Consider the following 14078-nt stretch of genomic DNA (forward strand, 5'->3'; position numbering starts at 1 on the left):
TACACTCATTCCTCCCTGGACACTCATTAGGATCACCCCATATTTTAAAGTATTAAACGCTATTGCTGTGGCGGTGTCCTTCATTTTGGATGCATCTGAACTATATGTTTAAAAATCCTCACCCTCGTTGCAGAACAAATACTGAAACTACCTTCAATCAAATTATTGCACTTTCAAAATATTCACCAGATGACACCAGATTGTCGATCCTTTGGGTTGGGACAGGGGACATACCCTCTCAGTCTGACCCTTCATAACGGTAAAATATTTAGGAACATCAGAAATTGATTGATTAATAAGTTTTACGTCCGCTTCACTACCGAGTAGTTCGGTTATCCAGCAGACTACATCGGAAAATGAATACATCCCTTATGTAGCCCCACCATAAGGGAATCCGGATGTAACTTTTTCCATAGGATGTGACGTCATATATATGACGCAGCTGACGGGATTCCCCTCTGGACACCGACACAGAAACTGATATCAGCTATTAAACGTTGTACTATGATCGGTAAACGTTCCAGTTAATGACCTGATACGATAACATATACACACACCGCAGTGTGAAGAAAATCGTACACTTTGCCTGCAGCTAACAACCAACACAGACATGGAACGTATGCAGGTTGTATTCGGGCACCTGCCCAGGAGTGTCCAGCTGTCCCCAGTGTCCGGAGCCGGACGTTTTGTGGACAGGCCAGACGATATCGTCGTGATCTCGGCACTTAGGACGCCCATAGGCAAGGCAAACAGAGGGTCATTCAAGGTATAGATGTTCATGGCTGCTTCTGTCAGGTCAATATCTGAGACACATAAAAACTGATAAAAGAAAATCAGCTGATAATAGTCACCCACTGATCATTATAGTTGATCACTGTACCACATCGACCTGAAAATATGTTGTAGCTCATAATTGCCATATATTAAAAATACTTTTTTTTTTTATAGTAATACCCGTATTATTTTTTTTTATCTCAAATTACAGTCAGAATTTTAAACATCTTCGGAAAAAAGAACACTTTTAAAATGGCATCTTTTGAGCTGTTCTTCAGGTGAAATCATCAGATCTTAGAAAATAGAACAGTTCAGCAAATTGCCTGATTGTAAATACTCAATTTTAGGGTCCAAAATGAGGAATATCTCCCTGCTAATGCTAAACAGGGAGAGTTGGCAGGTTTATGTTACACATTGACTTCGTTTGGACATAACAAACTGATGTGTTCAGGGTAATATAGAGTTTTTACCAAAACTTAATCTAAACCCATAAAACGTCTAAATATTGGTCCAAACACAAACTAGTCATACTATAACAAATTCTCAGGTCCCTGTGACTGATACAGCTGGCAATAAGTTTGATATCACAGAGCTAAAGAATGTAGATCCTTTAAATTTAAATTTATTCAAATTTAGAAGGTACCCACATAACAGGTACCTAACCATGCAGGCATCTGCATATGAAATAAATTATAATAGGGTGTGGAAGATCCTTTCATATTTTTACATATATAATACATACTGTACCCAAGGCTGTCTGTGCTTTAACCTCTATTTTACACATTGTACATTGTTTGTCATAAATTGATTTACTTAAAATTATTTAAATTATTATTAAATCATTAACTATCCTCTTCATTTCTTATAACTTTTATAAAATAAATTAAATGAAACATTTGTTTTTTTTCCAGGTTTAAGGTTTTTGTATTTGTGTGTGAACTGTTAAAATAAGAATTTAATGATGCCACAAAACCAGTATGTATAAATTGAAGGGATATTTATATATAGGTCTTCGTTGTCTTGTCAGGATTTTCAAAATTTCAGTTAGGTTAAGACCGGAAAAATCCCCTAAATCCTTCATTTAAATACTGTGTATATGGTTATTAGAAATTCAGTTAATCCTTGGTATTTTCGAAATTATTATTTTCTGTAGATAGAAATAATTCATGGTACCTTGCATTGTCTTAACACTTTTAACACTGTAGACCATAATGGACTCATCCAGATCAATTTATGGTAGAGGTTATTAAAGTTACACAGGAGTGAAAGGATTAACCCTTTCACCACTGTAGACCATAATGGATTCATCTAGATCAATGAATGGTAGAGTCTACTAAAGTACATAGGGGTGAAAGGGTTAAACAACAATTCTCCTGTTTTCTCTTTTATTTTTTTAGAATTTTGTGTATTGTTAGGTCCTACTTGTTATAAACTATCCATAGAAAATGCTGGAAATCGAATTTGATTTTGCTACAAGCAAAATCTACAACAGCTAAAGAAAAACATTTAGATTTTGGGGATTTTGCTCATCAAATGGTGAAGAAATATATCTTAAGTTTCATTGTGATGGAGGCCAAAATTAAATAGAAAATGGAAAAAAAACACTGTAATGGTATGAATAATTAAATCTGAAAATATTTTCCATCTCTCAGGACACCTATGCAGATGACTTGCTGTCTGCTGTTATTGGTGGTGTAATGAAGGAGAGTGGGGTCACTCCACAACAGATTGGAGATATCTGTGTAGGTATGTATCAGAAAGGCCGTTTACTATATAAAGTGGCTTCAAGGGTCTACAAGTGGCGCAGTGTTAATTAGCTTGCTCACCTTTTACCAAGAAAAGACACATTATTCATTTTGTCTCCACTCCTGTTCTGTGTTATAGGACAATAACATGCTGAAATAGCTATCACTTCTATAGTTGATTTCAATATAAATACAGTCACCCTCTATTTGACCTTGACCTTCAAATATACTTAGTATTGTCTTATTAATGTTATTTAAGTGACACTTTAAGCTGACCTAATAATGAACACCTTCTATAGTTGATTCATCTCTATAAAATCTGACTCTTCCTGTGGTTGACCTCCATTTCTATATTGTTGACCTCTATATAACTGTCACTTTCTATAGTTGACCTCTATATAACTGTCACTCTATAGTTGACCTCTATATAACTGTCCTTCTATAGTTGACCTCTATATAATTATCACTCTATAGTTGACCTCTATATAACTGTCACTCTATAGTTGACCTCTATATAACTGTCACTCTATAGTTGACCTCTATATTACTATCACTCTATAGTTGACCTCTATATAACTGTGACTCTATAGTTGACCTCTATATAACTGTCACTCTATAGTTGACCTCTATATAACTGTCACTCTATAGTTGACCTCTATATAACTGTCACTCTATAGTTGACCTCTATATAACTGTCACTCTATAGTTGACCTCTATATAACTGTCACTCTATAGTTGACCTCTATATAACTGTCACTCTATAGTTGACCTCTATATAACTGTCACTCTATAGTTGACCTCTATATAACTGTCACTCTATAGTTGACCTCTATATAACTGTCACTCTATAGTTGACCTCTATATAACTGTCACTCTATAGTTGACCTCTATATAACTGTCACTCTATAGTTGACCTCTATATAACTGTCACTCTATAGTTGACCTCTATATAACTGTCACTCTATAGTTGACCTCTATATAACTGTCACTCTATAGTTGACCTCTATATAACTGTCACTCTATAGTTGACCTCTATATAACTGTCACTCTATAGTTGACCTCTATATAACTGTCACTCTATAGTTGACCTCTATATAACTGTCACTCTATAGTTGACCTCTATATAACTGTCACTCTATAGTTGACCTCTATATAACTGTCACTCTATAGTTGACCTCTATATAACTGTCACTCTATAGTTGACCTCTATATAACTGTCACTCTATAGTTGACCTCTATATAACTGTCACTCTATAGTTGACCTCTATATAACTGTCACTCTATAGTTGACCTCTATATAACTGTCACTCTATAGTTGACCTCTATATAACTGTCACTCTATAGTTGACCTCTATATAACTGTCACTCTATAGTTGACCTCTATATAACTGTCACTCTATAGTTGACCTCTATATAACTGTCACTCTATAGTTGACCTCTATATAACTGTCACTCTATAGTTGACCTCTATATAACTGTCACTCTATAGTTGACCTCTATATAACTGTCACTCTATAGTTGACCTCTATATAACTGTCACTCTATAGTTGACCTCTATATAACTGTCACTCTATAGTTGACCTCTATATAACTGTCACTCTATAGTTGACCTCTATATAACTGTCACTCTATAGTTGACCTCTATATAACTGTCACTCTATAGTTGACCTCTATATAACTGTCACTCTATAGTTGACCTCTATATAACTGTCACTCTATAGTTGACCTCTATATAACTGTCACTCTATAGTTGACCTCTATATAACTGTCACTCTATAGTTGACCTCTATATAACTGTCACTCTATAGTTGACCTCTATATAACTGTCACTCTATAGTTGACCTCTATATAACTGTCACTCTATAGTTGACCTCTATATAACTGTCACTCTATAGTTGACCTCTATATAACTGTCACTCTATAGTTGACCTCTATATAACTGTCACTCTATAGTTGACCTCTATATAACTGTCACTCTATAGTTGACCTCTATATAACTGTCACTCTATAGTTGACCTCTATATAACTGTCACTCTATAGTTGACCTCTATATAACTGTCACTCTATAGTTGACCTCTATATAACTGTCACTCTATAGTTGACCTCTATATAACTGTCACTCTATAGTTGACCTCTATATAACTGTCACTCTATAGTTGACCTCTATATAACTGTCACTCTATAGTTGACCTCTATATAACTGTCACTCTATAGTTGACCTCTATATAACTGTCACTCTATAGTTGACCTCTATATAACTGTCACTCTATAGTTGACCTCTATATAACTGTCACTCTATAGTTGACCTCTATATAACTGTCACTCTATAGTTGACCTCTATATAACTGTCACTCTATAGTTGACCTCTATATAACTGTCACTCTATAGTTGACCTCTATATAACTGTCACTCTATAGTTGACCTCTATATAACTGTCACTCTCTATAGTTGACCTCTATATAACTGTCACTCTCTATAGTTGACCTCTATATAACTCACTCTCTATAGTTGACCTCTATATAACTGTCACTCTCTATAGTTTACTTCTATATAACTGTCACACTCTATATAGTTGACCTTGACCTACATATAACTTGGACTTTCTGTAACTGACCTCAATATCACTGATAAATTCCATATTTGACATCCATATAAAGGTATATACTCTTTATGTGGAAGGTTTTCGAAATATGTTTTTGTGAAAATGTATGAAAATAACTTTTTATCAAAATTCTTCATGAACAACCTTCCACTGTCAATGACTTTGAAGAGCTATTTTATTCCACATATGTATATTTTTGTACAGAAATAGAATTTTAATATTTTACATTTCTATTTTCCATTTCAGGCAATGTAAATGATTCAAAAGCAGCTTTCACTGCCAGAGTCGCCCAGTTCTATAGGTATGTATACCTATACTGTATAGTTCCGTATTTCTCCTGTTTATAAAGTCAGGGTACTTATCAGTAAAGGTACAATGAAACATGTCTTATCTAACCCCTGAGTATATATACATTTTGACAATCCATCTTATCCAATGAGCACTGCCAAGTAAGACCTGTATATTCTGAATCCTGTCTAATCTGACCACTTTGTTGTGCCACAAAGGGTGCCTGACCACACAGGTTTCACTGTAGTAAAATGGGCAACGACTTATATGAACTATTTCCATGCCAAATTTCCTTTTTTATATGTTGCTGAAGTGTAAGTTAATATAAGATTTGTAAATAATTTTTCTTCACAGTAAAGTTATGAATACATGTAATTATACAAATCGATCTCACAATGAATGTATATTATTTGGGCTGATTAATGCAAATGATATGTTCCTCTGCTTTGGGATCAAACCAGAAACCTCATATTTTCTGGTGAGGTACTCTGTTATCACTAAGTAAGTTGAAGGTAATTATTCCTATTACTGAAGTTTTAAGGCCAACTTGATAGGATATACAGTGCATACCCTGTACAATTGAAGGTCATGTAACAATGATGCCCATTGGAGTCATTCTAATGGAAATCATATAATTGTTAATTGAAATAATTCTTTCAGAGATAACTTTTACGGTTATTCAGTCAACAATAAATAAATCAAGTTTAATGAAGCCATTTATATATTGTAAGTTTTTTTTAACAAATAATGATATATGAAAAAAGTAATTAATATAGATCCATTATTGTATTCACTGATAATGGCTGACCTAAAAAAAACATCAAGAATAATAGGAAGGTGTCCTTCATACTGAAAATGAATGGTTTAGCTGTTGAAACAAACAGTTTCACAACAACACTTGCCTCCAGGCTGTTTTTGGATCATTTGGTCAGGTCTAGAATTGCAATCTTACCTGTAGGGCCGGCATTCCGTACCATATAAGTAACTAGTATTTTATGATGCTTCTCTTGGAAGCTGACTACCAATGTCAACTTTTGTAAAAAAATAAATCATTTCACACGATACGAGGTTTTAAGTAGATGCGGTATATCAATTTGATTTACATGTCATATTTTTGCAGTGGAATTCCAGAAACAGTTCCAGTTTATACAACCAACAGACAGTGTTCTTCGGGACTTCAAGCATTCATGAATGTAGCCGGTTAGTATGAGATCTCTGCTAAATATCCCTGGAAAAAAACATATTTTTCATGATATTCCATGGAAATGCCAGGAAATAGTTATCTGGAAATATTTCATGTACAATTTCCATTCCTGTAGATTTTTTTGTGGGAAGTAGATAGATATGTATTTTAAATTTTTATGGGAAAATCTTTTTAGAAAAGTGCATTGAAATTCCACGAAGTAGTTTTGTTATTCATGATTGATTTTTTTTATTGAAATATATTTTAATATGTTGATTTCTGTTGCAGGTTCAATCAGAAACAACCAATGTGATATGGGCATCGGTGCTGGGTAAACAATTTAATGTGTTTGATTTTTTATTTTGATATATGTATTTCCAATTTTCTCAATAATATTTTCTGAAAATTAGAAGATTTACCTCCCTTGCAGTGTTAAATTGTCATGGGGAAAGCATTTTGTTAATTTCTGAAAAAAAATACAGTTTCTGTATATTTGTGTTTAGGTTCCATAGACATAAAGTATGAAAGTATAAATATTGATTAAATAGTTTGCATGTACGGTAGGTCATTTGAAAAAATCTTCATTTAGTCATTATTACAAATCTACCCAGATGTACAAATAGGTACAGTACTTGCTAGGAAGTATTCCCTAAAAAAGGTGTTCTTTCTCATTAATAATCTACTTGCTCCATGAAACAAATTATAGTTTAGGTTAAGCTAAGTTTAGGTTAAGCATTGTGCTGAGTTCAGAAATAATTGTTTTTTTTGTACATGTAGTACATGAGTGTACATTTATGTAATATTCATCATTTAACACAATCGTTCATAATCTAAGTTAAGGGAATGGGAGGGAAGTAAGAATCAGTCAGTTCTAATTTCCTTCCACAGGTTTGAGCAAATGACTATGAACAAAGGTAATGAAGCCACTTTCAACCCAAATTTGTTTGAGGTAGAGAAAGCCAAGAACTGCCTGGTACCTATGGGGTGAGTTTTCCAAGAGTTATCTATCTTTAGAAATATTATTCCTGGAAGTAATTCTGACTAACTTTGTCAACGATATTATACAAGTAGCACATATTTTAACTTTTGTAGATGGGTGTTTTTTTTAACAATCTGAATTATTTTGGGTCATTTGTTTTGTTAATTTATTTGAATTAATTACTAACAAAATAAAGTTTATGAAATTTTATGGAAAAAATCTTTAAACATACTTAAAGGTTTCGGAATTGGCTGAATGGTTAAGATTTTAATAAAACACCATACTTACACTTAAGTTCAGGAGTTCATCCTAAAACTAAAGGTCATGGGGTCATGAGGCAATTTGAAAAGATTTAAAAATGACAAAAGTATATATTTCGGAATATGTGCAGACATAGATTTTTTTTTCATAAATAATTGACATAGAGAATTCACTGTAGTTAATTTTTGAATATAAAAAAGAAAACAGGCTTTAGCTCGATATGCAAATTATATTTTACAACATTTTAAATTTTACAGTTTAGTATTGATGAATTTAAGTAATCTCAGACTGTTCCTAAAGTTAACCATTTGTAAAGTTTCAGCATCCATTATGATCCTATGTTAGTGATGTATGTTGGTGAGGTGGATAATGAGGTCAAATTATGTGTCTTACTGCTATATTCCGTCTTTTCATATTGCAGAGTTATCTTCTCTTGGGAGCAGGAATTGATTGATACGTCATTTGTTTGTGAGAGTAACGTCATCAATTTTTGCGAAAACAACGGAATTTTCTCACACAAACCAATGACGTAACAATCAATACCTGCTCACAAGAGAAGATAACTCTGCAATACGAAAAGACGGAACAGCTGAGCATTCTAACCACTCCCATTGATGGAAGGTTAATTAACACTGATATTTGATTAACTTTCGGCCATTTAATGGAAGGCCTGGGAGTTGATGAACAGAGGCAAATTTGGTAGAAACAGTATTATCCTCATGTGACTTTGGGAAATATTATTTCTATTTTAAGTGTTTTATTTACAAATTTCCAGCATTACATCGGAGAATGTCGCAGAAAAATACGGACTTACAAGAGAAGAGCAGGACCAGTTTGCACTGACATCACAGTTAAGGTCAGTTTCAAGGTCACTACAGATTGTGTAGAAACAATATTTACACTTTTCTTTATTGACAGATCAGGTAATAAGGATATATATATCACAATAACAAAATATTGCCAGAGACCTGGTTTATGGTGTCAGGATACTGAAAGATCTCGGACATCTATCACTCTGGGAACTTCCTTGTGAAATCTGTTACCTTATCAGTTGATTGTAGACAGATTTATATAACAAGACCAGTGAAATGTTTATATTTGAATTTGTGATGACCTTCGTACAATATTTCACCACCGTCCAACAAATGGTGTTTGTAACATTTAGTTAATGAAAATATAAGAGATGAAGGTGACAGAGTATATACAATTTAATAATAAAAAAAAAAAAAATGAAAATATTACAAACTTTTCACTGGTTGTGCTATATGAACGCTTAAATTAAAATTTATGTACCAACCCAAAGAAGATGTTTTAAATTATCACTTGATGTTCTAAACAGGGCATTTAAGGCACAAAAAGAGGGGCTATTCAAAGATGAGATTGTTCCCGTTCCCACGACAATCAAGGACAAGGATGGCAATGAAACGAAGATCACGGTAAGCCTCCACAATATAAGTGATGTACCAGTTATGTGATACAATAATATACCTTCAGAGAGAAAGCAACTCATTCTACGGTCCTAGGAAACACAATCTCATGGAAGAGAAACGATTGCAAAAATACCATACTTCATTATGAGAAAAAAAATCGTGCAATGTTTTAAAGCTAAAATTAAAATATCAGAGCCATCTAACTAAATCAATTGTTTCATGATAGATAAATGGAAAGAATGATTGAATACTATGTAAGGTCTTGTACGTCAGATGTGTTTGTTTCCTCTTTATTCATGGTAAAACTAACAGGTCACTGTGAAAAAATAATATGGCCTGGGGGCTCTGAACTGATTACATGTACTTTTACCTTACAATGTGTATATTGTGTCAGTGTTTGGTAGAGTTATCTCCCCTGTCATTCTAAAAGTACTAAAAGTACATTTGTCAAGATGTTGAAGATACCATTCTTGATGAAATCCCGTTTGACCTTTTCCAGGTAACAAAAGATGATGGTATTCGTCCCACCACCCTGGAGGGATTACTCAAGTTAAGACCAGCATTTAAAAAGGGGGGCACAACAACAGCAGGTGAATCTTTTTCCATTTTTCTCCGAGAAGTAAAAGAACGTTTTGCTTGTTTTATCATGTTTTCTTGAACTGAAGGAACTTATTATTGTGTGAATGATTAAGACAGAGTTCAGCATTACCAGTGTAGTACAAATTAATGTAGCATAGTTGTAAGTGTTAAGGATATATGCTAGGTGCCTTTTTTTTAATTTTTCATCCTCCTTTTTAAAAGAATTCCACACCAAAAATATCTGTTAAAACTTTCATATAATTATTTATTATATACAGAGTTGTACCCCTTTGTTTACAAAGTGTCACATTGTCTGTGGCACATCACATACAATGTCACCTACAACTGCTAAATTTTGTATGTTAGAACCTATTGGGATGGCTGAGTGTAGTGTACTGTAGTTGAGACAAGTTCCCTATTATATTATGTATATCTAGTAAATGTCCTTTGTTCAGCACTGAAACCAAAGTGTGTGCAAGATGTTGGGGCCTATTAATTGCTCAAAACACTTAACCGTGTTAAGATATGTCTCATATCCCTATTTTATATGCATGCATAATTGGGACCCAACAACATTTCATTTTATTTTAAATACTCCTTTCCATGTACTTATTGAACAAGAAGGTATGTTGTATCCGATTGGTAGTTAACCCAACCTTAATTCCCTACCTTTAAGGTAACAGCAGCCAGGTGAGTGACGGAGCTGCAGCTGTCTTACTGGCACGAAGATCTGAGGCTGTCCGTCTCAACTTACCTATCCTAGGGGTCCTGAGGGGATACGCCGTCGGGGGTTGTCCCCCAGAGCTCATGGGCATCGGACCGGCTATCGCAATCCCGATGTTATTATCGAAGACAGGTACATGTATAAGCACTTCTATCTAATATGGAAGCGATAGTAAAATTTCTTTTTGTGATAATATTTTTCTCCCACATTTTGCAGGTTTATTCCAGTTTTCACTAGGACAAAAGATTGAAAGAATGTTTCCCCACTATGAGAGTAAGACAGAAAAATCTCAACCCAAGGTGTACAGGTAGGATTCTTTATGTCTAGCCCAAGGCTTTGCTGTGGGCCATACATTAAGGAATCTTACCTTAGGGTTGAGATTTTTATGTCTTACTGCCAAAGTTTGGAGAAATGATTTTTCTCTGACATAAAATCCTAGTGGTAATTTCATGTAATGCAAACATTGATTTCATAATTTCCAGTAATCAGAATCAACTTCCATTGTATGCTGTTGTTGATATGACATCATCACATTGTTGACGTTTTACAATTGTTTGACAGGACAATCCCCTGTCTTTACCCCAGGGTAAGACTTTCTCTGACTGGAAATGTGGATTTTTATGTCTAATGAGGGAGAAAATCCTGTTTTTTTCTTACCTGATGAAAGACTCCTCATCACATGCTATCATTCTGAAAAGGTCACCATCATCACTAGCAACATAACCATAGTCGCCTCATCAATTTTGCGGATATTTCATTATGATGGCTGAACATTTCAAATAGTTCTTATGGTAGGAAAGTTTCTAAGTTAAATTAATTTCTAAAACTGTATAATTTCTGATCCTCTTATATATAGTACCTCCCTTTATCCATGAACAGGTATGACCACGGAGGAAATTGAAATATTTGAGATAAATGAAGCCTTTGCCAGCCAAGCTAAATACTGTGTAGACAAGTTAGGGATCCCTTCAGAGAAAGTGAATCCCAAGGGTGGAGCCATTGCCCTGGGTCACCCCCTCGGTTGTACTGGTGCCAGACAGATCGCTACTCTTCTACACGAACTCAAGAGGAGAGGGAAAAAGTAAGTTGTTTACACTGTGTTATATGATAACAATTTCACTCAAGGACTCAAAATCAAGATTTATCAACTCAATGATACTTTAAATTAGATCTTTTATTTCAATGTTTTTATGAACTTGTGCAAGAATTGGAGTTTTTGTGTGTTAATTATGTTTTGTTTTCATGGTTCAAAATCTATGAAATGTTACCGTTTCAGATTTTCCCTCATTAAGCTTACAATGCTTTAAACAAATGGATACAAGATCTACTTGTACATTATTGTGTCAAGCTTAAATTATCCTGAATGTCACATTAGGTAGGGAATTTTCACTATTACATAGCATGAAACCTGTCTCACTTCGTGCATAACATCAGAGAACCCCATTGGAGATTTTCATAAATACAGTGATATGAATCTCGTCTGGAGATGACTAAAGTGGGACTTGGTCAGTATACTATAGCCACTGATTAAGTAAATCAGTTGGTTAGAGTGACCATTTGATATTGGAGGTCAATGGTTCGAATCCTGAGATGGGCTTGTTGCACGTTTACTCTCAGAACACTGTTCCTGCTCCATATTTACCCATTTTCCATCCTCGATTTCCAGGGGTTATGCTCAATTTCACTCTCTTAGCAAAATTGAAAGCACACGGCTAGCTATTTGATTGATGTCAGGTGAAAAAACCTGACAAATCACTAGGCTGATACTTGTCCTTTGAAGTTAAGAAGGAGCAACACCCGACTTCAAAGCCAATAAGTTTCACAGTTATGCGACCTCAAGATTCTTTTGATGAACATCAAAGGATCAAAGGAGTCTTATTGTCTCGTCCACAAGGTGCTGCACCCTGAGCCTTCAATGTTGCTATGACATATTCCAGTGGTGCAGAGAGCAAAAGTGAGCTTTGCTCCTGGATATCGAGGATGTCCTTTTTCTTGCCGGTGTAGTTCAACAGTAAGATTAAATGTTGTTCTTAGCAATGTAGTTAATTGTTTTCCAATTAGATTTATCCTTGTTCTTGAAGACGTAGTTCTTATCCAATCAGATTACGTCAAGTTATTAACCAATCACACACTGTTACAGGTCGTATGGTGTGGTTTCAATGTGTATGGGTACCGGGATGGGAGCTGCCGCCATGTTTGAATATCCAGGACCGGCCAAGTGAACTGTCAGCCTGAAAAACTTCAACAAGCAACAAACAGCGTCTGTGATTAGAACTAAGTCAATATTCGGAGAGTGAAATCAGAGTTCGGCACTCGATAAACTGAACAATAACCTTGGTTATATTCCGTAACTACAGTGTTGATTTATACTTTGTCATGTAAACAGAATGTTACAATAGAGAGATATTACTAGCCAGAGGTAGAAATTAATTGAGAAAGGGAATCAGACATTCTGCCAAGATATATGAATTGTAGATTTGGTGTTCAAGTAGGGAACACCATTGGCTTCATAAAGGCGTACACACTCGTGTTTTGATAAACAAGGTACTAGGATAACGTAAGCAAAGTTTCTAGCAGTGAGACTGATGGGTGAAGGAAAATAATTGAAATAACTGTGGTGCTATGATTAATTTGGGACCTTTGTGTTCAACGTATGATCAACTTAATGAGGACTTACATCGAGTAAACAATATTTAAATGTTGGAATTCAAGCTAAAGCTTCATAGCTATACAAGGTGATCACCTGCAGACATGAAACACAATCATTTGTAAATCTATAGGCATCTTTAGGACACGTTAAGCTTACCATGGTTTGATTAACTTGGCCTGGATGTTTAAGTGGATTTATATGTATAATTGAAATACCTGTGCAACTTGTATGTGTGTGGATGAAGGGCAAAGAATCAACGAGTGTACTGAAAGATGTGTATCAGAAATTGTTAGATAATTCATGTCATTCCAATAGACGTACATTTTTGATATTTAATTAACCTGTAACAAATGTATTGATGATCATGTATGTCTTGCGCTAAATTAAATATGTCATAAATGTCATCATTTAACGTTTTGATTTTGTGATGATAGACAATATATCAATGATATATTACCTTGTTTCATGTTATGTATAGACACTTCTAAATGTAAAGAATTTCTGTCGACCTTCTCCATTCATGGACATCCGGAGGACATCTCTGTCAACCTTCTTCATTCCTGTACATTAGGAGGACATCTCTGTCAACCGTCTCCATTCCTGTACATTAGGAGGACATCTCTGTCGACCGTCTCCATTCATGTACATTAGGAGGACATCTCTGTCAACCTTCTCCATTCATGTACATTAGGAGCATCTCTGTCAATCTTCTTCATTCATGTACATTAGGAGGACATCTCTGTCAATCTTCTCCATTCATGTACATTACGAGGACATCTCTGTCGACCTTCTCCATTCATGTACATTATGTGGACATCTCTGTCGACCTTCTCCATTCATGTACATTAGGAGGACATCTCTGT

At 34.7% G+C, this 14078-nt stretch overlaps 1 protein-coding gene across 1 annotated transcript; it reads left to right on the forward strand.

The window, feature by feature from the left end:
- The first annotated feature begins 444 nt into the window (after window positions 1–444).
- Window positions 445–13619, forward strand: LOC110452917 (3-ketoacyl-CoA thiolase B, peroxisomal-like). Its single transcript, XM_021501674.1, has 12 exons — window positions 445–766; window positions 2427–2520; window positions 5368–5422; window positions 6530–6609; window positions 6881–6923; window positions 7481–7576; window positions 8608–8688; window positions 9172–9268; window positions 9762–9852; window positions 10518–10697; window positions 11445–11646; window positions 12706–13619. The coding sequence occupies exons 1-12, from the start codon at window positions 611–613 to the stop codon at window positions 12785–12787; spliced, it is 1257 nt and encodes a 418-aa protein (XP_021357349.1). The 5' UTR covers window positions 445–610; the 3' UTR covers window positions 12788–13619.
- The last annotated feature ends 459 nt before the right edge of the window (window positions 13620–14078 follow it).

This window comes from Mizuhopecten yessoensis, unplaced genomic scaffold, assembly GCF_002113885.1.
Source record: "Mizuhopecten yessoensis strain PY_sf001 unplaced genomic scaffold, ASM211388v2 scaffold6971, whole genome shotgun sequence".
Lineage (NCBI taxonomy): Eukaryota > Metazoa > Mollusca > Bivalvia > Pectinida > Pectinidae > Mizuhopecten > Mizuhopecten yessoensis.